Source organism: Gopherus flavomarginatus, chromosome 12, assembly GCF_025201925.1.
Source record: "Gopherus flavomarginatus isolate rGopFla2 chromosome 12, rGopFla2.mat.asm, whole genome shotgun sequence".
NCBI lineage: Eukaryota > Metazoa > Chordata > Testudines > Testudinidae > Gopherus > Gopherus flavomarginatus.
The window spans coordinates 35093933-35121862 of NC_066628.1; the positions used below are offsets into that span (position 1 = coordinate 35093933).

Below are 27930 nucleotides of genomic sequence, written 5' to 3' on the forward strand. Positions count from 1 at the left end.
CCGACAAATCTTTGTGAATTTTCCAAGGGACAGCAAGAGGCATCTGTGCTAAACGTGAACTTTGTAGTCCAAATCCAAAAGTGCCAGAGCTTTTCAAAGAAATAGGCAGTTTTTTAATATTACCTATTTTTTCCTGATCTTTTTACTGAAATTTTTCAAACAAATTCTGCCTGAGGCAGAAAACAAATATAGACAGTTTCAGGCCAAATGGCTTACCTTCGGTGAAGTTATAAGCAACTGTAACAAGTTACAATGGGAAGATTAGGCAATACTAACTATAGAAAATGCTGCCAGTTCTGCCTTGAATTTACCTATTCTATTCCACTCCTCTGGCATGGATGAATGGTAAACAGGCAGCCAGCACATTGTGACTCTGGGGGAAAGAGCAGTTTTGTCCACAACAGGTCAAACCTATACTCTTGTGGAAAAAGTTCAGCTGGATCTTTAATATCTAGTGTAGAGCCAGTTATCAAGTTCTGATCCAAAAAAATCTGCACAAAATAGTGAATGGAACTGTTTTGATTTTGCATGATAAAGGGTAGAGTTGATCCTGCCAGAATTTGAACGTCTGGTTTCAAGGAGTCTAGAGGTATTTCAGATTTCACCCTTAGACTACTGAGCCAATTAATTTGCCAAAAGATTCATGTACAATTACAATTTCTGGCAGTATCATGTTTCTGTAACATATAGCTTGGGCCCTGCAGCATTAGTTAGCTATTCTCCAGAGTCATGTACTGTAGCAAACAATCCCTTCCAGGTTTCTAGCATAGTGCTTTATGTCCATTAGGCTCACAGTGGATCGCAAGTTAAAATATTTCTGTGCAGTGACTCATCCCCAGAACATTTAAAATATCTTTGAACACAGGACCTAAAAGCTGATGAAGAGAAGCAGGTGGTGATGCAGTTTTGATCAAGATACTCTGAGGACTTTCTCTTTTATATTGGAAAAAATAAAATGACATACATAACATGATAAATTTGCTCACACCTGTGTGCTTCCCAATGAGCTTCTTCTCAAAACACTGGCATGCCAACCAGAAGAAGCAAGCAGATGGCAGTAGTTCAGATTTGTCTAGTCTGTAAAGTGTAATCTAAATTATAGATGCGTTATTCTTGTCAGTAGCCTCCATTCCTCCCATATGGAGAATGGGATAGATGAGAGGGGAGGGTGCTGTCACATAGAAGAAGAGGAGCATGTTCTTTAAAGATGCTGGAAGAACTTCAGCTTCTCCTACAGGGGCCAGGGAGTGGGCCTGCTGTATCCCCAATTGCATCAGATAGAGTGAGATTGGCAGAGTTGCAGCAACCAGGCTTTCCCTCCCAAAGACAAGTATAGGGAGTCAGGACTTACTGTACAGGGAGGTAATTGTATGAGTGAGAATTTTTGGGGAGCTGACAGGGTTTGAATAAGTATCTGAACTTTTGAGATACCTGAATCCATCCTTTCTTGCAAAGGTTTGCAGTCCTCACTGGTTCCTTTTACTTCCGCAATGTTACCTCACAGTGACAATTTAAAAATCATTTATAATTAAGGCCCTACTTAATTCACGATTTTGTGGAAATTGCGGATCCTGCAATATTAGACTTCCATCACAATTTTGACAGCAGGAGCTCTTCCATGTGCTGTCAGACCCAGACTGCCGCTCTCAGCCCCAGGTGGCCGACAGCAGGAGCCCCTGCTCTCAGCCCCATGTGGCCAACAACAGAAAATCACGGAGAAGTAATAATGGATCTTATTACTACAAATAATAAGCTCTATTATTACTTTTCTTCAATTTTCCATGGCTTGTCCGCAACGCAGCTGCAATTTTTGGACAATCATCTCACGATTCAGGTAGGCTGATGTATTGATCCAACATCACTATGTAATATGTGAGGTAGAAAATACAGAATTGATGGATTACTCTCCACTGTACTCCTGGGTGTGTCATAGGAGAGCAGATCTGATTGAAGCTTTGATTATTAAGATACTGATATACAAAAACTTTTAAATTCTTCAGAGTGTATACACAAGCTTCTAGCATGTGGGTCCTGGTGATACCTGGCTTATTTGGAGAATTTGCTGTGGAAAATAATTTCAGTGTTAACTATGGAATCTGTCTTTGTCATTTTAATTCAGTCTATCTGTGATTAAATCAATTATTATAAGCTGTTATATTAGCCAGTAATATTATCAGCAGATACTTAATAAGCTAACAGTTTATAGCCACATATAGCTTAATTATTTCACAGTACTATTAGACTATCTAGTAACAGATTGACTAGTGGTTGTCTTGTTACCAATCAACTTTATAAGGAGATCTCATTGTTCTAGAACACAATCTGCTTCTTTTTAACTTATGAGGCCTCTTGATTTTTGTTTGCTTGTTTTCAGTTCCAGTATCTCTTCTTTGCAGTGGATAAAATAAATCTGAGGAAAAATAACATATCTATCAAATGCCTATAAAGTGATTTAAGGAGAAATAACTGCCTTCTGGCACAGTTTGGTAAACATTTCATTTTCTCTTGATTATCCAGGGCTGGATTTCCTATTGGCTCAGACCCAACGTTTGTTATGCTTTATCTTTCTGTAAACAAACCCTGCTATTGTGATCAAGGTATTTTTTTTTAATAGTGTCACTGTGTGTAGTGATACTACTGGCTGGAAATGTCAGTGTTAAATAAATACTTTCTTGCCATGGAGAAAGCCCTTTTATGGACTTTATTCCTGTTTTAAAAACACCTGTTTGCCTAAAACCATGGAGATATTTTCTCAGGACACTTTCTCTCTCTCTCTCTCTCTCTCTCTGTAAAGAAACATGTAAAAACAGAAATTTTCTATAAGCAGAACTGTAGAAAACCAAAAAAATTATTTGAATAGTTTAAGCTGTTATAGAGATATTGTCTTTCCCAAAGCCTTCCAAAAGACAGATTGGAGAGGTTTTAAAAGCACTTTAAATAATTTCGATCTAAACCATTCTAACTCATTTTATGAGCTGCTTCCTTTATGAAATCTAAAGTAGTAGGGGTATTGCTTTCCATTACCAATAGGAAAGCTTCTTGGACTGGGAAAAGTTTGGCATGGAGAACAGAGTTTCATTGAACTAAGATTCCACACAGATGTGAATCATACCACAGGTATGAATCATTTCATCTTATTTTTGAATCCCAGAACAAATAAAAAGAGGAACTTTCCCTCTGAATACTAGTAAGCAGACACTCAGTCCATCTCTGTGACATAATTTGCATCAGTAGGTTGATAATGGAATCTTCTCCCATCTTTTTAAGTCCCTAATGTAGAACAGTTGCGTCCAGTCATAAATGTTGGCACAGAGCTTTGTAATGGCATTAACAACATTTTATACTTAGCTAGGAAGAAAGTAAAAATGAAAAAATTACAAATATTCATAGCTGTTTTGTTTAAATTACCAAGATTGCAGTTTTTCTGATGGTTAATCTTCAGCAGCACTCCAGCTATTGTAGAGTTTTCCACACCACCTATCATTTTTATCTACTCTGCTAATTTCCTGCATTTAATCTCATCTGTTAAAAGAGCTTTGAAAACTGTTGTATCAAATGGATATTGTTTTTATGTAATTACAGATAATATTTTAGTAAGGGCTAACTCCATTGTTATTGATAATGATTTACATTATATTATACTTCACACAGAGCACTTAAATCAAAATGACTCATATATTATATACAATCTGTGGTTATTAGTCAATGTTGTTGAATTTAGTTAATGTAAAGAGCAAGAAGAGAACTGCTCCCTTGGATTTTTTACTTAATAACTAGGTCTGTCCATTAATCGCAGTTAGCTCACGCAATTAACTGAAAAAAATTATTCACAATTTAAAATATTAATTGTGATTAATCGTACTATTAAACAATAGAATACCAATTGAAATTCATTAAATATTTTTGGAAGTTTTTCTATATTTTCAAATATATCAATTTCAATTACAACACAGACTACAAAGTGTACAGTGTTCACTTTATATTATTTTTATTACAAATATGTGTGCTGTGAAATGATAAACAAAAGAAATTGTATTTTTCAAGTGAAATCTCTTTATCATGAAAGTGCCACTTACAAATGTAGGGTTTTTTGTTACATAACTACACTCAAAAACAAAACAGTGTAAAACATTAGAGCCTCCGAGTCCACTCGGTCCTACTTCTTCTTCAGCCAATCACTAAGACAAACAAGTTTGTTTACATTTAACAGGAGATAATGCTGCCTACTTCTTAATTACAGTGTCACCTGAAAGTGAGAACAGGCGTTTGCATGGCACTGTTGTAGCTGGCATCGTAAGATATTTATGTGCCAGATACACCAGAATGTCATATGCTTCATGCTTTGGCCATCATTCTAGAGGACATGCTTCCATGCTGATGACACTTGTTAAAAAAAATAATGCATTAATTAAATTTGTAACTGAACTCATTGAGGGAGAATTGTATGTCTCCTGCTGTTTTACCTATATTCTGCCAGATATTTCATGTTATAGCAGTCTCAGATGATGACCCAGCACATGTTGTTTGTTTTAAGAACACTTTCACTGCAAATTTGACAAAATGCAAAGAAGATACCACTCTACCCAAAGATTTAAGAATCTGAAGTGCCTTCCAGAATCTGAAAGGGATGAGGTGTGAAGCATGCTTTCAGAAGTCTTAAAAGAGCAACACTTTGATGCAGAAACTACAGAGTCCAAACCACCAAAAAAAAGAAAATCAGCCTTCTGCTGTTGGAATCTGAATCAGATGATGAAAATAAATGTGCATCAGTCAGTACTGCTTTGGATCATTATCAAGCAGTACCCGTCATCAACATTAGACACATGTCCTCTGGAATGGTGGTTGAAGCATCAATGAACATATTAATCTTTAGTGCATCTGGCATGTAAATATCTTGCAACACTTGCTACAACAGTTCATTGCAATTGCCTGTTCTGACTTTCAGGCGACATTGTAAACAAGAAGCAGGAAGTATTATCTTCTGCAAATGTAAGCAAATTTACTTGTCTGAGCAATTGACTGAACAAGAAGTAGGACTGATTGGACATGTAGTCTCTAAAGTTTTAGATTGTTTTATTTTTGAATGTGGGGGGAGGTTTGTACATAATTCTACATTTGTAAGTTTACAGTGCAAATATTTGTAATCAAAAATAAATATAAAGTGAGCACTGTACAGGGTGTATTCTGTATTGCAACTGGAATCAATATATTTGAAAATGTAAAAGACATCCCAAAATATTTAAATAAATGGTATTCTATTATTAACTGTGATTAATCATGATGAATTTGTTTAATCATACAATTAATCGTGATTAATTTTTTAATCGCTTGACAGCCCTATTAATAACTAATACCTTTTATTGAAATTACAGCATTAATGTTCTGAGGCTAAATTTTGGGGTTGAACTAGTTATAATTTTCAGCATGGGCTGTGCATGCACAGGCAAAGATTATAATACTGTAGATGCACTGCTTTCTGGTTGGGACTTCAAATGCTTTTCAAGTTTTACTGCTTCATTTGTTTGTGAATAATTGATCTCTTTCATTATGCCAACATATATGTAAAACAGAATGCGTGCACCTGTCTGCCAGGGATATCTCCTGAACAGAGGAAGGAAGATTTAGAAATAATGAAATTTTAAATCTTTTTAAATGGGTTTGACTAAATACCCACTGTCACGAAAAGCAAACTTGAATAAAAATTTTAAATGAGTCACAAAGAGGTTTGATTAAAAATTTCTCTTGTTTCCTGTTAAAAATCTAACATGAAAAATACATTACATTCTGGTACTACAAAATACACAATGAGTTTGTTTAAAAAATGAAAATCTGTTACGAATTCCATGAAGAAAATTTGAAAATCATTCCTTCTTATGGTAATGCAAATTCAGAAATGGCATTTTATGGGACATCATGAAATCAATATTTGTGTCAAGAATAACATGGAAATTATTGTAAAAAATATTGGAGTTAGAGTGAAGAGCTTGCTGCTAGGGAAGGAGATTTATATATTAAAATTAAATGTGTACATAGTTTATCTCAGCATTAAGTGCAATGCAGTCATCCAAATATCTAAAAGTGAGCAATCTTTTTGCTGTGTGTTGGGCAGTTGCCAGATTACTGGTGAATTGAAGTATGGTGCCTGTGGCTTAGCCCCACCAAGATTGTAGCATTAGTGCAAGTTACGGGGAAATGGCAGCAGCATGGAGTTTGACCACACAGTGTTACCTCCTTGGTAACAGAGTTAGACTGATTGTTCCCTCAGAAATGACCATAGGGATTGCTTGCAAATGCAGAGCTCCTTTTTAAAATGGCACCTGATTTTAGTCATTTTACATGCTGCTTAAAGAGGTAGAGCAAATGAAATCAAATATCTTGTGATTTGCCAAGAGGCTTCATCTTCTGGCAGGGGAAATAGTTCTTAAAAATATCAGTACTTGCTGGAGTTCTTCTCTGTTGAAGAAAAAGGAAGAAAAAAATTACCATCAAATCAGACAATATTCTAATGACCTTGCTTAAATGTAAACTAATCAGAGTGAGAAAAGACCCCTTTTATACAGTAGAAGGGAATTAAGGATGGTCAGAAATGACTAATATCTGTTAAACAGATGGATTCTGCTCTATCTAAGGTAAGGGAGTGTGCTGCTCCAGGTGCTTTTACCACAATCTTCCTATTTCTGGAGTACGGAGAGGACCATTAGCATCACCCCCACAAGTGTCTGTTCCCAGAAGGAATCTGTGCTGCAGCAGATGTGACACACAACTTCAATTATAACAGTACTAGCCTTGTGTATTGAATTGAACTTGTTCATAGCAGCAAAGAGTCCTGTGGCACCTTAGAGACTAACAGACGTTTTGGAGCATGAGCTTTTGTGCGTGAATACCCACTTGTTCATAGTGGGTTTTTTACGCTTATGTTCAAATATTGAACTGTGCTGTACTTTCTGAACTTTGTGCTTGCATGTGATCTAATTATTTTGTGATTACTATAGAAGAATATTTCTTACACTGGGGGTCCAAAAGGGTGCCACAAGGCTCTTGGGAGGGTTGTCATGTGATCACAAAAAATAGAGTTACCGTACGCCCGGGTTTCCCCGGACATGACCTCTTTTTTGGTCGTCCTATTTCCGTATGGACAGATTTTTTAAATGAACAAATATCTGTGATTTTTCCTTGCTCATCCTTTTTCCTTGCCTTCAGTGCTGGGTGGCCAGCGAGCAGCAGCTGCTGGCTGGGCACCCTCTCTGAAGGCAGCACCGCCTTCAGCAGCAGCATAGAAGTAACGGTGGCATGGTATGGTTACTTAGCTCTGTAGGAATCTGCACTGATGCTGCGAAAGCTATGACCAGTACCAAGAATATGTGTGAGGTGGAAGTCTTCACAACCTAAAATATTTTCAAAGGATGGCTCAGCAAAAAAAAATATTGAGAACCTCTGCTTTAGAATATGTACATGTAGTTTCAGTTCTGTGTAAGATAATGTTGTCTTTCAGTTCCCCAGTAATATACTGCCTGTTATAAATACCCAGTGTGTATTCTTTACTTTGACTTCAAGTCCATCTCTAATAGAAAAAAAAATAAATTCACTCATATCTTTTGGGAAACTTGCCCAAACAATTCAGTTCTCCAAGAGAATCTGTAGGTGCTATGTTTGTCTGCGTCTTGTTTTGCTTTCTAGACAAAGTTGGTTTCTTAATTGCTAACACTCAAGTACACTGAAATGAACATACAACAAAAAATGGAATGAGTAACTTTTCCATGTTAGAGGTGGCCACTCAGGCAAATACAGTATTTTATTTTCTAGAGCACAGGAAAGGAAGTGTGACCAACTGCAAATGGTTAAGAGGACTAAAAATAGCTTAAAATTATTTGGTTAAAAATTGCACCTCTGGGTTCAACTCTAGATGAGATTTCTCCTGATATTTTCAGTGATCTTACAGCCTCCTAATAGCATGATGTGTGATACAAAACCACTTAATTTGCACTTTGAGACAGGTTTGTATGATCTGAAGAGGCACAGCATTTAAGGAGATGATTCGTCTGAGAAGGAGAGTGGTTTCTCCAGATCAGAGTTCAGGTACATTTGTATAGCAGTATGGATAAGCTTGAGTACCTGCCTTTATGCAGTTGGTAGAAAATATTTTTCGATCTTGACAGATGCATATCATGAAGTACAATTAAGAAAAAGAAATTTGAGAGTAAGTCAAATTGATTTTTACATGCTTAATTAGAGCCATTGTCTCTACCCGTTGCTTTATGCTCTCAATGATAGATGTAGCTGGAAATTTATTCAGAGAGGTTCACTGCTGTTTTCCATTTTTTTTCCTTTTGGACTAACTGTTTATTTTATCTTTCTGGTTTCAGCAGGCTGGGGAGAAATGCCTACTGTCCATGCAAAGACTGAATCTTCTTGGGGAGAGCCCGCATCCCCTTCTGCTGCAGTTGATAATGGCACTTCAGCATGGGGGAAACCCCCCAGCAGTGGTACAGGGTGGGGAGAGAATTCTGCTGAGTCAGCAGGGACCTACGGAAGAGCAAATACTCCAGCTGCTGCCCCAGCACTGTGCAAGCCAGGTGAACTCTCACACTGCTTTTATTGTAATGGCGTTGGGAAGTAGGGTGGAAAATGTGGTAAACTGCATCTGTACTTTTGTATATTTTTCACTCATGTTTGCTCTCTCATACCCTTTTTTTTTGCATTTTAAATTGTTTTTAGCTTTAATTATGGTTTGGAAAATATAATAGCATCATTATAAACAGGGACAAGGTAATATCGATATATAACTTCCACTTTCTCAACTCAGTAAACTATCTCAATTCTTTTGGTGTGTGCACTAACTTTGTCCCATTTAGAACATTTTAGAAAACCAAGTTTGTTTACTGGACTGTCGGATTTAAATACATTGCTTATTATACATATATATGTGTGTCCTGGAAGCAATTCTGAATATACAGCAGAAGATATAGAAAAGGGAAATTGCACGACACCAAGACATCAAATGCCTACATTACACAGATGACAGACACCCAGTTTTGTTCAAAACAGTTCACATCCTCAAGTCATCCTGGATTGTTTACTGCTATTAGATTCCCAAGTAGCATCAGCTGTCAGATGCACATTCTTTCATCTACAGTTGGCCTCAAGGCAGCACCTTATCTTGTAGAATGCCAGTTTGGCTGTGGTGAGCTTTTTATTTGTAATTTTTAAGCTCTACTACTGCAGCATGTTGTACATAGAAATAATTGACAGCCCTGGAAAATCTATAGGGGGTTCAAAATGTGACATTCCACCTTTTGAGCAACACAGGACAATTGGAAGTAGATCATCCCAGTTCTCCTTACACATCTACTTGCAACTCATTTGCTATGGCCAAATTCCATATTCATGTCCTTATCCTCAGAGATCTTGATAGGTTTGGCTCAGGCCACTTTCGGATCTGCTTCTGTCTCAGCAACTATAATCTATGTTCATTAGGAATAACAGAAATTGTCAACTAAAAGGGTAAGAATCATGAGATCAGGAGATTATATATTTTTAGTGGCTGCATGTTTTTGGAGCAATGTTTCCCAAGAGATTGGATTGACCACAAAATTTCACCTCCTTCTGAGTATAAGCAAGTTTCCGCACTTCAGTTTTCCCACAGTAATAATAAAAATATTATATGCCTTCCCTCCAGCTTCAGGGAAGGGAACAAAAGATTAATATTGATCAAACTGTATCTTGCACCTGTGTAATTCTGTAAAATGTTCAGATGCTAAGATAATGAAGATTGGATGGATGTACATATAAACTAAAGGATTTAAAGTCTAGAGAAAATTAACAGAAATGTTTCCTTCCCCCCCCCAGCTTCTAAATCTATGCAAGAAGGCTGGGGCAGTGGTGGGGATGAAGTGAACCTCAGTACTAGTCAGTGGGAAGATGAAGAAGGAGATATGTGGAATAATACTGCTTCACAAGAGAGTAACTCCTCCTGTAATTCATGGGGGAATGCCCCAAAGAAAGGACTTCAAAAGGTAGGACACTGATGAGGATGGATTGTAGAAATCAGTAGAGTTAGAGTGCAGTATTTCTAGCACTGAATGTTACACATGCTTTCTGTAAGATTAATACTCTGAGTTTGAATGAAAGTCTGTCTCATCATGAATGGTGAAAATGAGTGCAGTACTGTAGGAAATGGATTTATATACACTTGTGCTGGCAACTAAAGTAAAAGCAGTCACATTAAATGATAGAGAACAAAATATTGCTCCCTTGAATACACTTTAGCTAATCTGTTGTGGGTGTGTCTCGGATGTCTTAACATGAAGAATATTTCCAAGGAGGGGTGAGGGGAAACGGTGGATGGAAGGCTATAAAAATGTATTTTACTTTTAGAATGGTGTCTGATGTTTCTGATAGTTTTTGTTTCTCACCAGTTTCATGAACATTTATGTATTATGAAGATCTTTTTATGTATTAAACAAAAAAATCATACTGGTGACCTCTTAAACATTTTCATTTGCAGTGGGAAAAAAACAAATGTTGCTCTCTTAAGAAATGGTCCAGCTTAATTCATAAGCAAAAAAAGTATCTATTTTGTCTCCTACATCTGAAAGGGGAATGTATAATTTTGTTGCCTGAATTGATATGGGAACAGAGTGAAATTTAACCAATTTGAAACTCAAACAAGAGAACATCCACAGTTACATTTAGGAATTTTTATATTGCAAGAAATATAAACCCTTAAATTTCAGGACATAAACTAACCTCTAATTTACAGAGTTAGCTTTGCTTGTGAGCAGCTTATTCCGTAATTGTCAGTTATACTAGATGGACCACTGGTTTGATCCAGTATTACATTTTTTATATTACTGTCCCACCCCTTAATATTTGTTCCTCTGTAATTCCGGGAGTTGCACTTCAGGGTCTTGAAGTGGAGAAGTTGCCCAGAGCTCTACTAAAGATGTCTATTTCAGTCTTTTCAATTCAGCCAATAGATTGAATGGACTTTGACAGATTCAGTTTGCAAATTCAGTTTGTTGGGTATTTTGAGGAAACTTTGTACTGTGTCAGAATTTGAGTGACTTTATTTTGTTTTCTTGTTGATAATTTGAATGAATAATGCTGTTCAGAGAAAAGATTAGTTATTTGCAGTATCCAGCATGTCAGGGAGATAGCAAGTAGTTCTTTACAACACCTGATCAGGTGAGGTAAAATTTGCTCTGTGCCCTCTGGGAAGAAGAGGAGTGTAATTCTATTATGTTTTGTAGGTTTCATGAATGTGTTATAAATATACATATGAATATACCCTGAAGCAACATACAGTATTAATAAGGGAAACCTGCCATAGATTGTGCTGCATCTCATTGCTATAAATATGAAAAATAGATGATTGATCTTCCCAATTTGTTTACCTAGGGCATGAAGACATCTAGTAAGCAAGATGAGGCCTGGATCATGAACCGTCTGATAAAACAGCTCACAGACATGGGCTTCCCGGTGAGTAACATTCATATTCTAGTATTTTCAATAGCTTGGTTTTTGTAGCTTGTAGTGTATATTTTTGACCTTTCTGTTTGCAGATACAAAAATGTTTCCTAAATGGGAAATCAGTTGTTTTAGCTATAGTTTGTGAAACCTCGAAAGAGCAAGTTAAATACCCTTTGATGTTGATACTGACATGCTTAACTTCGATGAAACCTATAGAACTTTTGTAGCTTTTTTTAATCATGGGTTTTACTTTGAACTTGTTAATAGTCTTCGTTGTCTTCCCCATTACCCTATTAAACAAATGAAATAAGGAGTATTATGTAGTTTGAGGGGATTTGGGGGGGTTTTTAAGTCGTGTGTGTGGTGGTATTTTTAAAGTTATCCATTGCATAAGGTTACAAATTCAGTTATAAAAAGAATATAATTTAACTTTATAGAGAATAACATACATTTTGCTCAGTGAGACAGACCTGATCTTTCTGGGAAGCATGTCATAACTGATGAAAGCAAAAAAGTTATGTATAAACATAATCTGATTCAGTTAATACATGTCAGTGTTACCCCAATATTGAAGAAAATCTTGAAATTTCCCATTTGGTTTGGAGTCGTGTAAATGTGTTCTTGCTTGAAACACAATATAACCAAACCCACATTATTGTTTGCAGAGAGAGCCAGCAGAAGAGGCCTTGAAGAGCAACAATATGAATCTCGATCAGGCCATGAGTAAGTGTCTTTCTAACCAACACCTTTCATAAGAGGCACTTCAGTAGATGGATACATGATTATGAAGTTTGATCTGTTCCAGTTAAATTAGCTTCTCTGTTCCTAAAGAGCATTTTCAAAAACCACGTACACTTTTGTGACTATTTTCTATGCCAAACCCCAGAGTCTAATTTGTAGTGCTTTCAAAGAAAGAGTGTATTTTAATTTTTTACTTAAAATTAATATTAATTGTAATAGGTGTATAACTGACACTAGTATTGTTTTGGTTTCAGAAGTTTTTGCAGACTCAGTTTCCCCTTGCATTACCAGCGCTTTTTTTGCTTCCACCCTTCTATGCAGGTGCTCTGCTGGAAAAGAAGGTGGAAATGGACAAGCGTGGAATGGGAGTGACCGACTATAATGGAATGGTCACCAAACCCCTTGGCTGCCGCCCACCATCAATCTCCAAAGAGTCTTCCATGGACCGTCCCACCTTCCTTGACAAGGTAAGTTCAAAAGTACGAGAGTGATTTATAAATCAGTAGTGACAATGCAGGGTGTGAGAAGAGCTGCTGATTTCTGCTGACTGTTATAATGTCTGGAGAGCACTACAAACAAAATGAAGAAAAGAGATATAGATGTGTCTTGTCCATCTTTTTTTTTCCTTTTGTAAATTCTGCAAAGGTGAGAGGAGCCCACTTAGTACTAAAGGCCTGCCCCACATTCAGAGGAAGGGCCACAAGAGCTGAGGAATAACACTGCTCTACAAATGCTTCTGAAATAAATGTAGTCCAACTTCACTAATTCTGGGTCACTGAGAACGAAAATGATGCTTAACATTGTTGATTGGCTCCAGTTTTCAAGATATGCTATTGGGTCAGTATATTCGACCCTTGACTTGGGAATGGCAGAGGATAAGTGAGTTATAAAGAAAAGGGATCTCAATTTAAACCAGAAATGACTAAAATACATCTTTGACTGGATCTTTGAATAAATCTATGACTGGGTTTGGACAGTACTTGCTTTTTAGGCAAAACAATGCATGATGCAATCTGAAGCTGGTATTGTGTCATACGTGATATGAATTGCATCATGTTATTCCTAGAAGTCATGGATGATGCAGTCATAACGAAGCTTACATCACTCTGCTGAACAAATTGCCCTATATCAGCTCTAGAAATCATACAGTGTCGTGCTCTCTTATTTGTCAGTGTTTGATTTTGCAAAGGGACACATTTCTGTTTAGCCAAAGTGAGCAGAGATGCCTCGTACTTGTGTGAACAGTGCAGATAACTTCTGCTCTGTTTGTGGTGAAGTGAATTTTGCATCACAAAAGTGCAGTATAACCACTATGGTTAAGACAGCCTATCACCTTTCTTTTGGCTGCAAAATTGGAGATCGGGGCAAGAGGTGGGCCTCACACATATGCTGCAACACTTGTGCAACAAATCTTCGACAGTGGTTGAACAGGAAAAGGAAATCTATGCCTTTTGCAGTGCCAATGATTTGGAGAGAGCCAACAGATCATATCAGCAATTGTTACTTCTGCATGGTGCCTCCAGTTGGGAAAGGTGTGTCAAAGAAGAAAAAGTGGACTGTGCATTATCCAAACATTCCATCAGCTATACGCCCAGTACCCCACGGAGAAGGACTGCCGGTTCCTGATGCACCAGAATCATTCTCACTTGAGTCAGACGAAGAGGATGAAACTTCTGGTCCTGAACCATCAATGTCACAGGACCCACATTTTCTCCCATCCTCCTCCTCTGAACAACACCTCATAACACAAGAACTGAATGATCTTGTCAGGGATTTAGAACTACCCAAGAGTAAGGCAGAGCTGTTGGGCTCCAGATTACAGCAGTGGAATCTCCCGGCAGGCTGTCAGGGCAAATGAAGCCCATCAATGCTTGCAGACTATTGCTGGACAGTGACAAGAGATGCTCCATTTAATGAATACAAGAGACAAGCCAAGAAGCGCCGAGTAGACACTGAATAGGACTAAACTATGTACATAATAGTTTTTTGCTTTTGTTTCATAATAAATTTTATTTATAGAACCCTTTTGCTGATTTTTAAAGTGTTACATAAACAGGACAGGTGAACTATTATCATGTAAAGCAACCATAAACACACAAAAAGACCTAGGTTTACAATTTATGATTAAAACTCTACTATCTGCACAATATACATAGACATAAAATGTAAAAACTTAAATATCTTAGAAACAGTAGCCAATCAGTTGTTTTAATTGTCATATTTGAATTCAGCACATCAAAATACATAATAAATATCGCATTTTATCTCTGAAGCAGAGGACTTCTCAAAAATTGTAGACCAATGTAATTAATGTAATGGGATGCAGGGGAAAAACTGAACAAAACAAAAAAACAGGAACAGGAGTGCAGGTTATAGATATAAAATGAGGGAACTGGATGTCGATACCAAGCAGTCCCCCAGTCAGTGGTCATTGCTCTGTGAAGCAGTCCAAGGAGTTAGTGGATGCCACTCGAAGCTGTGCTTAGCTATGTGAGACAAGTAGGGACTGAAAATAGTCTGCACAGTCACAGAGAACCTCTCTGTCAAGCTTTCTGCTCCTAACCTGAGGCATGGCTATCTTGGCCAATGCCAGGAGGAGGTTGTCTAGATGAGGCTATCAAGTCTTCATGAAGCCATGAACAGGAAAAGCTGTGGGTGAAGGGTGTGAGAACTTCAGCACAAAGTTCTGAGGAGCCAGAAGTGGGGAAGCAACCTGGTGCACTGGAGCAGAGATAGATGTGTGCCAGGGTCTCCCTCCTACTGCAGAAGGTACAGCTGTCAGGAACTCCATGAACTGCACCTACCATATACATGTGCTCTTGGCTCTGTGGAGCAGCCATCAACTTGTGGAAAGGGACAGATTGACTATACTTGTAGGTTGAAATGCTTTCTTCAGTTACAGAAAAGGTACAACACGAGCATTTGCACTGTTCACCTCCCCGCAGTGACCTACCAATGTATCTCAATACCCCTCTGGAGGAATTACTAAGAGATAAAAGGATAGTTGAGATTCTGAGATTCCTTTCTCGTATGTTTCTTGAATTATGTTGAAAATCAGTATTCACTAGGAACTGCACTGAAACCAGTTCATTTTATGTAGGCTAACTCACCTGATAATGACTTTGGTCTCTGTCAGTTTGGGCTATCTTAAAATTAGTGCTTTACACATGAAAAGGTGTTTATATTACCACTCCCCTGAAGCATTCAGTTTCCCTCCCCTCTATATTAAACTCTTCCCTACAGTGGTCATCTTTAATACTCAGTTACCTCACAGCTTTTTTTTTTTTTTTTTTTGAGATACCACAATTATTTTCCTACATTTTAAATAGAATATAAATTTGGTATCTCGGATACCAAGCTATAATTGCTAAATATTAATTTTTAAGTGACCACCATTGTAGATAATTTCTGCTACTTTTACTTTGCAATTTGCAACACAAACATTTAGCTGAAGTTTCTATTCAGGAACAAGGAAAAGTATAGAACAAGTTACTATATTTAAACAGAGAAACACCTTACATTAGAATTGCTAAAAATTATTACTATTACTAAAACCAATCTAGTCTGATTGCAGTTTTCCTCCAAGTGAATTTATGTTAACAAAACACTTCCCTGCTTCTGGGGAATCAGTTTTATTCTCCCAAAGTCTACTATTATATCAGCATCTAGTCTACCATCCTTCCATAGGCCAGACTAAATTGATAATTTTCTCTGTCTCCCACAGCTCATCTTTCTTACTATCCTCTTCCCCTTGCTTTAAAATTCATCACCCATTCTTAACTATTATCAGTCAGTTTGTGGCATGCCTTAATTAACATGTTAAGTGAAGGATTCTTTCCGTTTACTCTCTCACAAATGTTGTACACTTACGTGTCAATTAACCCTTTTTTTCTAGGATAACACATTGAGCAGTTATATCATTACTAGAGAGAGAGAGAGGAACATTATGCAGCATATTATACATAATATAGAAATATATGTTAAGCATAACTATTTAATATTAAGTACTAAATTGATCAGTATTCATAGAGCAAGTAAAATCCCAATCTGTCAGGGTATGCATAGTCTGTCACAATGACTTTTTCTTTCAGCAACAACATTCCACATGATCCTAAATAGATAACTACTTGTTAATGTGAAACGGGGATTTGATCATCTTCCCATTAAATAACAAAATCTCTTCTCTAACATAGAGAAAATAGTATTTTTTTAAAAATATCATTCTCATACTTCAGTTTCATGCAACTAGAGTAACTCATCTTCTCAATGATTTTTTGCCTTTTGAGTGGTGGTATTTCAGTACAAGAATTCATCAGCTGGTACTGCCTTAGTCCCTAGTCCCTTCTAGCGAGCTCATCTTTATCATTGGTCAGTGAACAAGCTCACTGCCTTAGCTGCACCAGGATCTTCAGTCCACCACTGCTCCAGCCCTCCCTTAGCCCACTATTTCAACAAGTCATCAGGTATCCTTTTATTTGATTTTTCTGAATCTCCAGTAAGTTATTAAATATTTCTGTGTTTCCGCGTGCCAACTGTTTTGGATGATCTGAGATACGTACCCCACAGCTCTCTTCTGAGTTGAGCCAAATTCCCTTTCTGCTACTCCCACTCTGAAGATTTTGTTCAACACTTATTTGTTCAGATACTTTTTTTGCTCTATGGATTGTGGTGAGGGACTTCCAGCTCCTCAGTACTCAGCATTGAGGTCTGCTTCTGGATGTGCTGCACTCCTTACTTGCTTTGGGATAGCTGTAGTTTGTGGAGCCAAACACTTATTTGCCTTGAAGCTTTTGTTTTACTTGCTTTCTCAACACATAACAGTTATTTTTGTATTCTGTTTTGCATTGAGTCAAGCTTTGGCACTCAGTGCTTTGTGAATTGTATTATTTTTCAGGATGTCATCTTGTCTTTTAAAGGAAGAAGTCCAGTGGCTTCAAGAGCTACATATGCAGCCTAGCAGTGCCCCTCACACATGATTGCAAACACATTATCTTGTACTCGAGAGTCATGCATACTCTGCTCAGATGTAAGACTTGTTCGAAGTTATAACCCGGATGTCCAGTGGAGCCATCGGATTGAAAGGGGAGCTACTGAAGATCCTATGGACATGCTGAGAGAAACCTGAAATCAGCCCAGAATACTTAAGAGGATCTTGTCTTGAAGCAAAGGTCTAATCTGAGTTCCATTGCTGACTATTAGGACTCAATGTTATCACCACTCATAACTTCACAGACAGTATTCATCAAAACTTAGAAGATCTACTTGGTTGTCTGAAGGTGATCTGTACTGACCGCCTCATAGTTAAAGCCGCTAGAGCATATTGAGGCTTGATTTATTAGCAAACCAAATAGATAGTATTAAATACCAGATCACTGAAAGAGGTGATGCTTCCACCAAAGTGCCAAAAGTAGAAGATGCTGAGAGAGGAAATATCCATCAGACTCCAGCACCACCAAATTTCTTGTTCCAGGCAGCTCCAGATCCCCCTCTCCATGTGTGTGCAACATTTGTCAATTTGAGACTAAGTTGCATCAGTGTATTGTGTGTTATTGAATTGCTCCGTATAGCTTTGTGGCTGAGGTTGTCTTGAAAGGAACAGTACCATCTTCAATGCCCAACACCAAATTTGTCCATAGCCAGAAATGCCAAAGGGCCAAGATTGATAGATATCTGTACCAGGCTCCCTCCCACATTTCTGTACTCTTGTATCCTGTTCTTGATGAGTTGATGAAGAATAAACTTAACACCGCTCTCTCCTTATCCCAGCTCATAGAGAAAAATGTATCTTACAAAATGAGTCACAGGCTAAGTCTTCTACTCCCAGTGTTAAGAGCTTGATGGACATAGTGTCTCTTGGCAGAGGAAAACCTGCCAGACTCATGGCACTGCAACCAAATCTCTGAGATTTGTTACATCATACCGTTTGCTACTGCAAAGATGGTTTCCTCACTGGTTTGGCATCAGATTCAAGCCTGTTAATTGACGTGTCTTCAACATCACCTCTATTGATTTCATGGTAGACTCACTCAGTTTCACTCTCTCCTCCTCTCTTGACTCCTTATGCCTTCTTTCACACGGTTCCATTCATACCACTAACCCCCCGTCCTGGCTCACACCACCGATGTGTTTCTTCCAAACCTGCTTCTGGACCTGAAGCATCTGGGAGATCACATGGAATTCCTCCCTTACAGATTCCGTCCTTTCCTTCAGTACTGTCTTGCTCACAAAACAACAGTTCTTCACCTTTATTGAAGAATCCAGTGCCTAAAAGATTTGATGCCTATTTGCCACCTCCAACTCCTTGTGCAAACCACCTCCCTCTGCCCAGGTTGTCACCTACTACTTGGGGGTGAATGTCAGTGAGTTTCTCCATCTTCATTCATGCTCTCTATCTTCTTGTCCCAGAGGTCCCTAATGAGTTGGACAATTTTTGAAAAGTTTCCCTCTTTTTAGCGGACCCATTCTGAGCTTTTGTCTGTTTGTATGTAGAGGATGATGTTGGTTGTTGGATATTTTATTCACTTGCACACACTTCATTCCTCCATCCATCCATGAAGCATCTGATGAAATGTTTTGTGTATTTTTTTTATTTTGAAATCTCTCTTGAGCTCTTCAGGATAGTATCCTCAGGATAGTAATCACTGCTTCTTTAAATATATCACCTTGCAAGATTTGCACATAGCTATCTACTTGCCTTCTGATTTTTGCGTGATCTGCTTCTGAAGTGTGATTTCCCTCCAAACACTCGTACTTTTCAGCTTTATGTGTGTAATATTTTTACATTCTTTAGTAAGGATTGGTGGTTTTATATGTATTTTTTAAAATTGTTTATCAGTATTTTGTCTTATTTTTTAAATTGGTATGTATGAAAAGCTTTGGCTTTCTGTGCAAATCCAGTACTGTTTAAAAGGCCCTTTGGAATCAGGTAGTGGCAGTTTGGTGGCATGTGACCATTGAGGTGTAGGGAAGTCTCATGTGAAACTATGGGTATTTTGCATGGCTAAAAGGGATTTTGTACAAAGGGATTTCTGTTATTTGGCATATGAGACTCAAGAAGGAATCCCTGGAGAGATTTTCAAAGAACTGGAAATAAGTAACTTTGCCTTACTGACCACCAGTGGCATGCTCTGCACTGTGCAACCACAAGAGCATATGGTCCTATTCTTCTTCGAGTGATTGCTCACATCCATTCCAGTTAGGTGTGCGCGCCGTGCGTGCACGTTCGTCGGAAACTTTTTACTCTAGCAACTCCAGTGGGCCGGCAGGTCGCCCCCTGGAGTGGCGCCGACATGGCGCTCGATATATACCCTTGCCGGCCCACCCGCTCCTCAGTTCCTTCTTACCGCTGTGTCGGTCGTTGGAACTGTGGAGCGCGGCATAGCTGTCCTCCACGTCCCTAGCTCTCCTTGTTAACTCTCGTTATTGTTATAGTTGTTAGTTAGATCGTTAAGTGTAGTTAGTAAGTAATTAGGTGTAAATAGTGTTGTAGATAGTTGTTCGCCGGGGGCTGTAGCCCTTCCCGGCACCCGGCACCGGGCTCATGCCTGGTTCGCCGGGCTTTAAGCAGTGTGCGGCCTGTAAGAAGCCTATGCCTACCAGCGACCCCCACGACGCGTGCCTGAAGTGCCTGGGGGAATCGCACAGATCGGACAAGTGCCGCATCTGCAAGGCTTTTAAGCCCAGGACAAAAAAGGAGAGAGACCAAAGACTCAGGACTCTCCTCATGGAGGCGGCACTTGACCCGGCGGCTTCGCAGGCCGTGATCTCGGCGCCGGCACCGGATCGCACCGGCACCGGGAAGACTCCCCGGCACCGACCTTCTCCGGCACCGGGTGCAGAGCCGAGACCGTCAGCGTCTGCTACTCCAGCCAGGCAGACCCGACTGGAGCGCCCGGCCTCGACATCGGCCGCGGCGCCGCCGGCACCGTCGACTCCGGGCCCGGCGGGTCCGTCGAGTCCGGTACCGCCAAGCTCCCCCATAAGATCTGGGGTTGAGCTATTGGTCCCATCCACGCCGGAGACCTTCGCCTCGGCACGGGACCTTATTGCCTTAACGGAGCCTACTCAGCTGCCACCCCCGGTACCTCCGGTGCGGGTCGCATCTAGAGGCAAGCCCATGATGTCGGCACCGTCTCGGGACTCGCGCTCGCGATCCAGGTCCCGACGCCACGGCAGATCAAGATCACACCGCCGCTCGCAGTCCCGGCACCGCTCCCCTCGGCGGTACCGGTCGCACTCGCGACACCGATCGACCTCCAGACGGTCGCGGTCGGACTCCAGCCGCCGATACCGGCACCGTGACTCCAGGAGCCAGTCCCGCCGTCATTCGCCGCACCGGTCGACCTCCCGGCACCGAGCTGGTGGCAGGTCCCGGTCCCGGTCGACCTCCCGGCACCGCGTCGGTGGCAGGTCCCGGTCCCGATCCCGGCACCGAAGCGGCGGCCGGTACCGGTCCAGATCCCGGCACCGAGACAGAACCCGGTCCCGGTCCCTATCCCGGCACCGCTATGACTCCCGGTACCGATCCCCGGCACCGAGAAGATCTTCGCTGCCGACCCACGCAGACCCTTACCAGCCAGGGTCGGCCCCGCCGTGGCCTTCTAGGCAGCCGTCGGTGTCTTCGCAGACAGACAGCGGGTATGCGCTGGGCACCGATCGGCAGGCGGCGCTCTTCCAAGACCCGCCGCAACAGGACCAAGGCCCGCAGCAGTGGTGGTTTTGGACCCCATGGGCATACCATCAAGCCCAGGGCCCCCAACAGCTTCCTGCTAGGCCTGCAACGGCGGAGCACAGGGTGCCGGAAGCCTCGTTGTCTCGCCCCCCTCCCTCCCCGGATGGAGAGGAAGGGTCCAAGCAGCAAGACTCCGCTCTGGCTCCTGAGACAGAGGCGAGGGCCGAGGGGGACCCCCCATTGGACACTTTCTTGCCGGGGGTCTCCTCATCCTCCTCCCCTGATGAAGCGGTGGCTGGCACCTCCTCCAGTAGCCCCCCCCCCCCCCGCTGGATCTCAGGGCGCACCAAGACCTCCTTAGGCGAGTAGCTCAGAATCTGAGCCTACAAGCCGAGGAGGTCTCTGAGATCGAGGATCCGATTGTCACTATCCTCTCGTCGGATGCTCCCACCAGGGTCGCCCTACCCTTCATTAGGACGATCCAGGCCAACGCCAATACAATCTGGCAGTCACCGGCCTCCATCCCCCCTACGGCGAGGGGCGTCGAGAGGAAGTACATGGCCCCCTCCAAAGGCTACGAGTACCTCCATGTCCACCCGACACCGTGTTCCCTGGTGGTGCAGTCGGTGAATGACAGGGAGCGTCATGGACAGGAAGCTCCAGCCCCCAAATCCAGGGAGGCCAGGCGTATGGACCTCCTTGGACGTAAAGTCTACTCGGCTGGGGCCCTGCAGCTCAGGGTTTCGAACCAACAAGCCCTGCTCAGTAGGTACGCGTTTAACTCATGGGTGGCAGCGGACAAATTTAAAGAGCTGCTGCCGCAAGACGCCCGCCAGGAATTTGCGGCCATCCTAGACGAGGGCTAGAAGGTTGCACGAACATCGTTGCAAGCTTCTTTGGACGCTGCAGACTCGGCTGCCCGCACCCTCGCCTCGGGGGTAACGATGCGCCGTATCTCCTGGCTGCAGGTCTCTGGCCTTCCACCGGAGCTCCAGCATACCATCCAGGACCTCCCGTTCGAAGACCAGGGCCTGTTTTCGGAAAAGACAGACCCCAGACTTAAGAGTCTCAAGGACAATCGGGTCATTATGCGCTCCCTAGGGATGCACACGCCGGGAACGCAGCGCAGACCCTTCCGGCCACAGCAGCAACAGCAGCGCAGGCCATACCCCCAGTTCCGCCAACGGCAGGACCTCAATAGGCGCCGTGGCAGGAATGGAAGGCGTAGGCATTCGGGGAACCAAGGGGGACAGAATCAAAGCTCCTCTAAGCCCCCGCCTGGACCCAAGCCTTCATTTTGAAGGTGCGCCCGAGGGCGCAGTAACAGTTTCCCCCACGGATCCTTCCCCCCCTTTTCCAACCGCCTTTCGTTTTTCCTTCCGGCGTGGACCCAAATAACATCGGACCGCTGGGTCTTGCGTACGGTGCAGACGGGATACCGCCTGCAGTTTACATGGTTTCCTCCTTCCCGCCCCCCTTCCTCGTCCCTCTTCAGGGACCCCTCTCACGAGCAATTCTTTCGACAGGAGGTACAGACGCTCCTCAACAAAGGAGCTATAGAGGCGGTTCCGGAAAACGAGAAAGGCAAGGGGTTTTATTCCCGCTATTTTCTGATCCCCAAGGCCAAGGGAGGCCTCAGGCCTATCCTCGACCTGCGAGAGCTCAACAAATACCTGGTGAAGTTGAAGTTCCGCATGGTATCCCTGGGGACCATTATCCCATCCCTGGATCCGGGAGACTGGTACGCCGCCCTCGACATGCAGGACGCTTATTTTCACATTGCCATTTGGCCACACCACAGACGTTTCCTTCGTTTCGTGGTGGGCCCCCTTCACTACCAATTTGCAGTCCTCCCATTTGGCCTTTCTACGGCCCCGAGGGTCTTTACAAAATGCATGGCAGTCGTTGTGGCACATCTTCGGCGCAGTCGTATCCACGTGTTCCCTTACCTAGACGATTGGTTAATTCGGGGCACGTCGGAACTGCAAGTTTGCAGCCACGTCCGCGTGATCACCGGCCTGTTTGCTACCTTGGGCCTCATGATCAACATGGACAAGTCCACCCTGATCCCCACGCAGAGGGTGGAGTTCATCGGGGCCGTCCTGGACGCCACCGTCGCCAGGGCTCTTCTACCGTTGCCGAGGTTCCAGGCATTGTCGGCGATCGTTCAGCGATTGCGGGCAGCCCCCTTGACATCAGTACGGACATGTCTAACCCTGTTAGGCCACATGGCAGCATGCACGTTTGTGACCGGTTATGCTCGGCTCCGCATGAGGCCCCTCCAGTTGTGGCTCATCGAACATTACCGGCCGCCAAGGCAGCCGCTAGACATGCTGATCACAATACCCCAGGGGGTGTTAGATTCTCTCGACTGGTGGCTAGACCAGTCTGTAGTGTGTGCGGGGCTCCCTTTCCACCCACCTCAGCCCTCGGTGTCCCTGACAACGGATGCCTCAGATCTTGCCTGGGGGACCCACCTGGGAACCCTGAGAACGCAGGGCCTGTGGTCCCCGCAGGAGGTGAGGTTGCACATCAACATGCGGGAGTTGAGAGCGGTCCGCCTTGCTTGTCAAACGTTCTGTCACCAGCTTCAAGGTCGTTGTGTCGCGGTGTTTACCGACAACACGACGACCATGTACTATATCAACAAGCAGGGCGGCACCAGATCCTCTCCCCTATGTCACGAGGCGATGCAACTCTGGGACTTTTGTGTAGCCCACTCCATTCACCTCACGGCTTCCTTCCTCCCCGGAGTACGGAACACGCTGGCGGATCGCCTGAGCAGATCCTTCCTATCGCACGAGTGGTCCCTTTGCCCGGACGTCGCCCTCTCCATCTTCCAGAGGTGGGGTTATCCCCGTGTGGACCTCTTCGCGTCCGGGGGGAACAAGAAGTGCCAGGCGTTCTGCTCCTTTCAGGGCAGGGAGCCCGGGTCTATAGCGGATGCCTTCCTTATTCCGTGGACGACCCACTTGTACTACTCGTTTCCCCCTTTCCCTCTGGTCCACAGGGTCCTTCTGAAGGTGCGCAGGGACAGGGCTCGCGTGATCATGGTAGCCCCGGCGTGGCCCAGGCAACATTGGTACCCCATGCTGATGGACCTGGCCATAGCCGACCGAGTTCCCCTGCCCCTTCACCCGGACCTGATTACCCAGGAGCACGGGACTCTCTGTCACCCGGACCTGCAGTCGCTGCACCTAGCGGCGTGGTTCCTGCGTGGCTGACCGGTTCTGAACTGCGCTGCTCCACACCGGTACGGGAGGTGCTTTTGGGCAGCAGGAAGCCTTCCACGAGAGCGACATACTCGGCCAAGTGGAAGCGTTTTTCCTGTTGGTGCGTGGAGAAAGGTCTCCGCCCTATGGAAGTTTCGGTGGCCAATATCTTAGACTATGTTTGGTCCCTCAAACAACAGGGTCTAGCGATATCGTCGTTGCGGGTCCACCTGGCAGCTATCTCCACCTTTCACCCGGGTGGGGATGGCCGCTCCGTTTTTTCTCACCCGACGGTGTCTAGATTCCTTAGGGGGCTGGAACGTTTATACCCTAACGTCCGACTCCCTGCTCCAACCTGGGATCTTAACCTGGTGTTGTCTCGGCTCATGGGGCCCCCCTTTGAGCCGTTAGCTACTTGCTCCCTACTTTATCTCTCTTGGAAGACTGCCTTTTTAGTAGCTATCACCTCAGCTAGGCGGGTGTCGGAACTCCGGGCTCTTGTGGTAGACCCCCCGTATACAGTCTTCCACAAAGATAAGGTGCAGCTGAGGCCACACCCTGCCTTTCTCCCCAAGGTAGTCTCGACCTTCCACATCAACCAAGAGATATTCCTCCCGGTTTTTTTTCCCGAAACCTCACTCTTCAGGCAGGGAGCAGCAGCTCCACTCGCTTGATGTCCGTAGGGCTCTCGCGTTCTATGTGGAGAGGACCAAACCGTTCTGCAAATCCCCCCAACTTTTCGTGGCAGAAGCGGACCGCATGAAGGGGCTTCCTATCTCCTCGCAGAGGTTATCCTCATGGGTTACTTCCTGTATCAGGACCTGCTATGAGCTGGCCCAGGTGCCTACGGGCCGTGTGACTGCGCATTCTACCAGGGCGCAGGCGTCGTCGCTGGCTTTCCTCGCCCGTGTGCCCATCCAGGAAATCTGTCGGGCAGCGACCTGGTCATCGGTCCACACCTTTGCTTCCCACTACGCCCTGGTCCAGCAGTCTAGAGAGGATGCGGCCTTCGGATCCGCAGTGCTCCATGCCGCGACTTCTCGCTCCGACCCCACCGCCTAGGTATGGCTTGGGATTCACCTAACTGGAATGGATGTGAGCAATCACTCGAAGAAGAAAAGACGGTTACTCACCTTTGTAACTGTTGTTTTTCGAGATGTGTTGCTCACATCCATTCCACACCCGCCCTCCTTCCCCACTGTCGGAGTAGCCGGCAAGAAGGAACTGAGGAGCGGGTGGGCCGGCAAGGGTATATATCGAGCACCATGGCGGCGCCACTCCAGGGGGCGACCTGCCGGCCCACTGGAGTTGCTAGGGTAAAAAGTTTCCGACGAACGTGCACGTGCGGCGCGCACACCTAACTGCAATGGATGTGAGCAACACATCTCGAAGAACAACAGTTACAAAGGTGAGTAACCGTCTTTTCCTAGAAGTTTACAGTCGTATTAACTCTGAGAAAATATTAAATTCCATATTGGCTTCATTGTTTTATGAGGAGTCAAATATCAGAAATTGTACTAATGGGTAGGAGACATGATGGTTGAACTTGGGAGGAGTGTACAAATACATTTTTAACAAGATTATTCGAGATAGACTGATGGAAGGAAAGTTGGCTATGACTGGATGATCCTGAAGTTTAGTAATGGGTTACAAATCTCTAGGTCATCAGTATAAGTCCAGCCTATCTTAAATTGGTAGTGACCAAAAGTCCTTAATGTTTATTGAATTAAGTGCCTTAAATGAAATGAGTTTACCTCAGTTCCATTTCTAGAGAATAAATATCCCACATCACAAATGGCATACTTATTAGAAAATTTTGAAACCACAACCAAGGACCAAATTAACGTGGACACTGAACTACACTTGCCATTTGATTGTTCTGGTTCAGGGTTGAGGCACACTATTGAAGTTTGGGGAAGGTGGCATGGAGGTTATTCAGAACACATTTGTTGTGGAAATTGAAAATTTTGATTTCCATTATAGTCAGTATAGCACTTTCACCAGCACTGCAATCACTGTACATTTTTTTTAAATGAAGGGGGAAAATGTGGCAGTGCATATTTCTGCTTTTGGCAATATTTAGTGGTTACATCCATTACTCTCTCAGCCAACACTGTTACATGTCCACTAGCTATTATTCGCATAGAAAACAGTGGCACTTGGAAAAAAGAACACACTTCACTGGGAATTATCTCTACTTTAAAGAGTCCAAAAAAAAAAAAAGAGATTAACACATGTCCATGACCTAGGCATGAGAAATCTTTGAACCTGTTACTGTCATGCAAGCTGCAGTTGTTTGTGGAGTATGACTGATGTCCAGTAGAATGTAAAACATCTTGAGCTGAAAGGCCTTGGGGATATCATTAGAAAATGTCAGCATCCCCTTCAGGATATTCAGACATCAAATCAAGTGTCACTTTAACTGATGATAAACAAACTTTTCCGTTGCACAAAGGACTGCTATTGAACATTGATATTTACCGGACGACTTAGAACATAAAGTTTCCTGAGAATTCCCACTGTTAGGTGCTTTATTTGTGTGTATGCTGAGAGTATTGGTCCACTTTATGAATAAAGGATATTCCGTAATATCTAGCAGTCTTCTGAGTGATTGAGTAGAAAAATGTCAGTTGATGTTACCTAGCTTCTCACCTGTGGGAAAGCCTGGCTTTTAGCAAGTGAATGCATTGGCTGAAAAATATCCCACTCATTTAGCTATATTTATCTTCGCACACTGCAAATTTAAGATTTTTTTTTTTTTGCAGAATTTGGGGGTTTTATTTGGTACACAGAGTATTTAATTATACTTGCAGTAGAACACCAGATATCAAAGCTCCGTCTTACATCTAAGCCAGAATTTATGCTACATTGATATTCAGCACACCACTGTAATGACCGTAGATATTGGGCCAGTCTCAGTGAGAGCTATATGACTAATACAGTACTTGCTATACAGGATCTATTTTTCCTTTATCAGAATAACTGCTTATGTTGTCCATCAATTCTGTATTCTCCTTGCAGTTCCCCCTAGATATGCTCCTCTTTCACCTATCTTTTGTGATGCTAGAGAGCAGCGAAAGATTTTTTATTGCTAAAAACTTGTCTCCTGTTTCTTGGGACTCAGCACTTTAATCACTTACCAGAGAGAGTACATACTTAGGATATAAGTAGTTTTTAAATGTCTTTTTTTGTGTTCATATATATGTGTGTGTGTGTGTCTGTCTCTCTCTCTCTATCTGTATAGACACACACACACACACACACACACACACACACACAGGATAGCAGAATTTAATTGTGAATATTAGTAAGTCAGTGCTACACAAAAATTAAAACAAGGTTACAAGTCTTATCATCCAGTTGAAACTGGATTAGGGGAGAGGATTAATGCAAACATGCTTTCTGAACAGCTGAGTTGTGATTTGGAACTGAACCCAGACTAGTGATCACATGGCATTCTGCTAAAGAAACCTGTAAATTGAGCTCATCTGGTCTTTCCTTGGTTCTGGCTTTCCAAAGTGCATGTCACAAGTGGGTTCTGTTTCTCTGACAGTGTAGCAAATAAACTGCAGGGAGAAAGATTTCTGAAATTTGCTGTTGCAGTACTCTTTCTATTGTTTAATGTTCTGGTGCCAAGAGAGGAGAGAATAGAATGAGTTGTGAAAGCAGTTATATGGCAGTGTTCTGATCCATGGGGTTGCAGATGCCTGCAAGACCATGGAATTTGTTTTACAATCTTCATACTAGATTTTAAACTTAAAATAAGCACCAGTTTCTGATTACTCTGGATGGGAAATGAGAATGGTCATGCATCTATACATTTGCAATGTGCAAAAA

The 27930-nt window shown here is 42.6% G+C and overlaps 2 protein-coding genes across 11 annotated transcripts in view; both read left to right on the forward strand.

The window, feature by feature from the left end:
* The window catches only part of TNRC6C (trinucleotide repeat containing adaptor 6C), a 573800-nt gene that overhangs the window by 508441 nt on the left and 37429 nt on the right, over positions 1 to 27930 (forward strand). For 8 of the 10 annotated variants that reach the window (XM_050919200.1, XM_050919202.1, XM_050919203.1 and 5 more), the window contains 5 exons: positions 8367 to 8573; positions 9847 to 10013; positions 11398 to 11478; positions 12135 to 12192; positions 12532 to 12677. In XM_050919200.1, the coding sequence (XP_050775157.1) occupies positions 8367 to 8573; positions 9847 to 10013; positions 11398 to 11478; positions 12135 to 12192; positions 12532 to 12677 (659 nt within the window). Of the gene's footprint in view, positions 1 to 8363; positions 8574 to 9846; positions 10014 to 11397; positions 11479 to 12134; positions 12193 to 12531; positions 12678 to 27930 lie in introns of all 10 variants that reach the window. The other 2 variants (XM_050919201.1, XM_050919210.1) reach the window with 1 other exon arrangement.
* The window catches only part of MXRA7 (matrix remodeling associated 7), an 836957-nt gene continuing 826706 nt past the window's right edge, over positions 17680 to 27930 (forward strand). The window contains exon 1 of the mRNA XM_050919440.1: positions 17680 to 17683. The gene's annotated coding sequence lies outside the window, so the exon portion shown is untranslated. The remainder of the gene's footprint in view (positions 17684 to 27930) is intronic.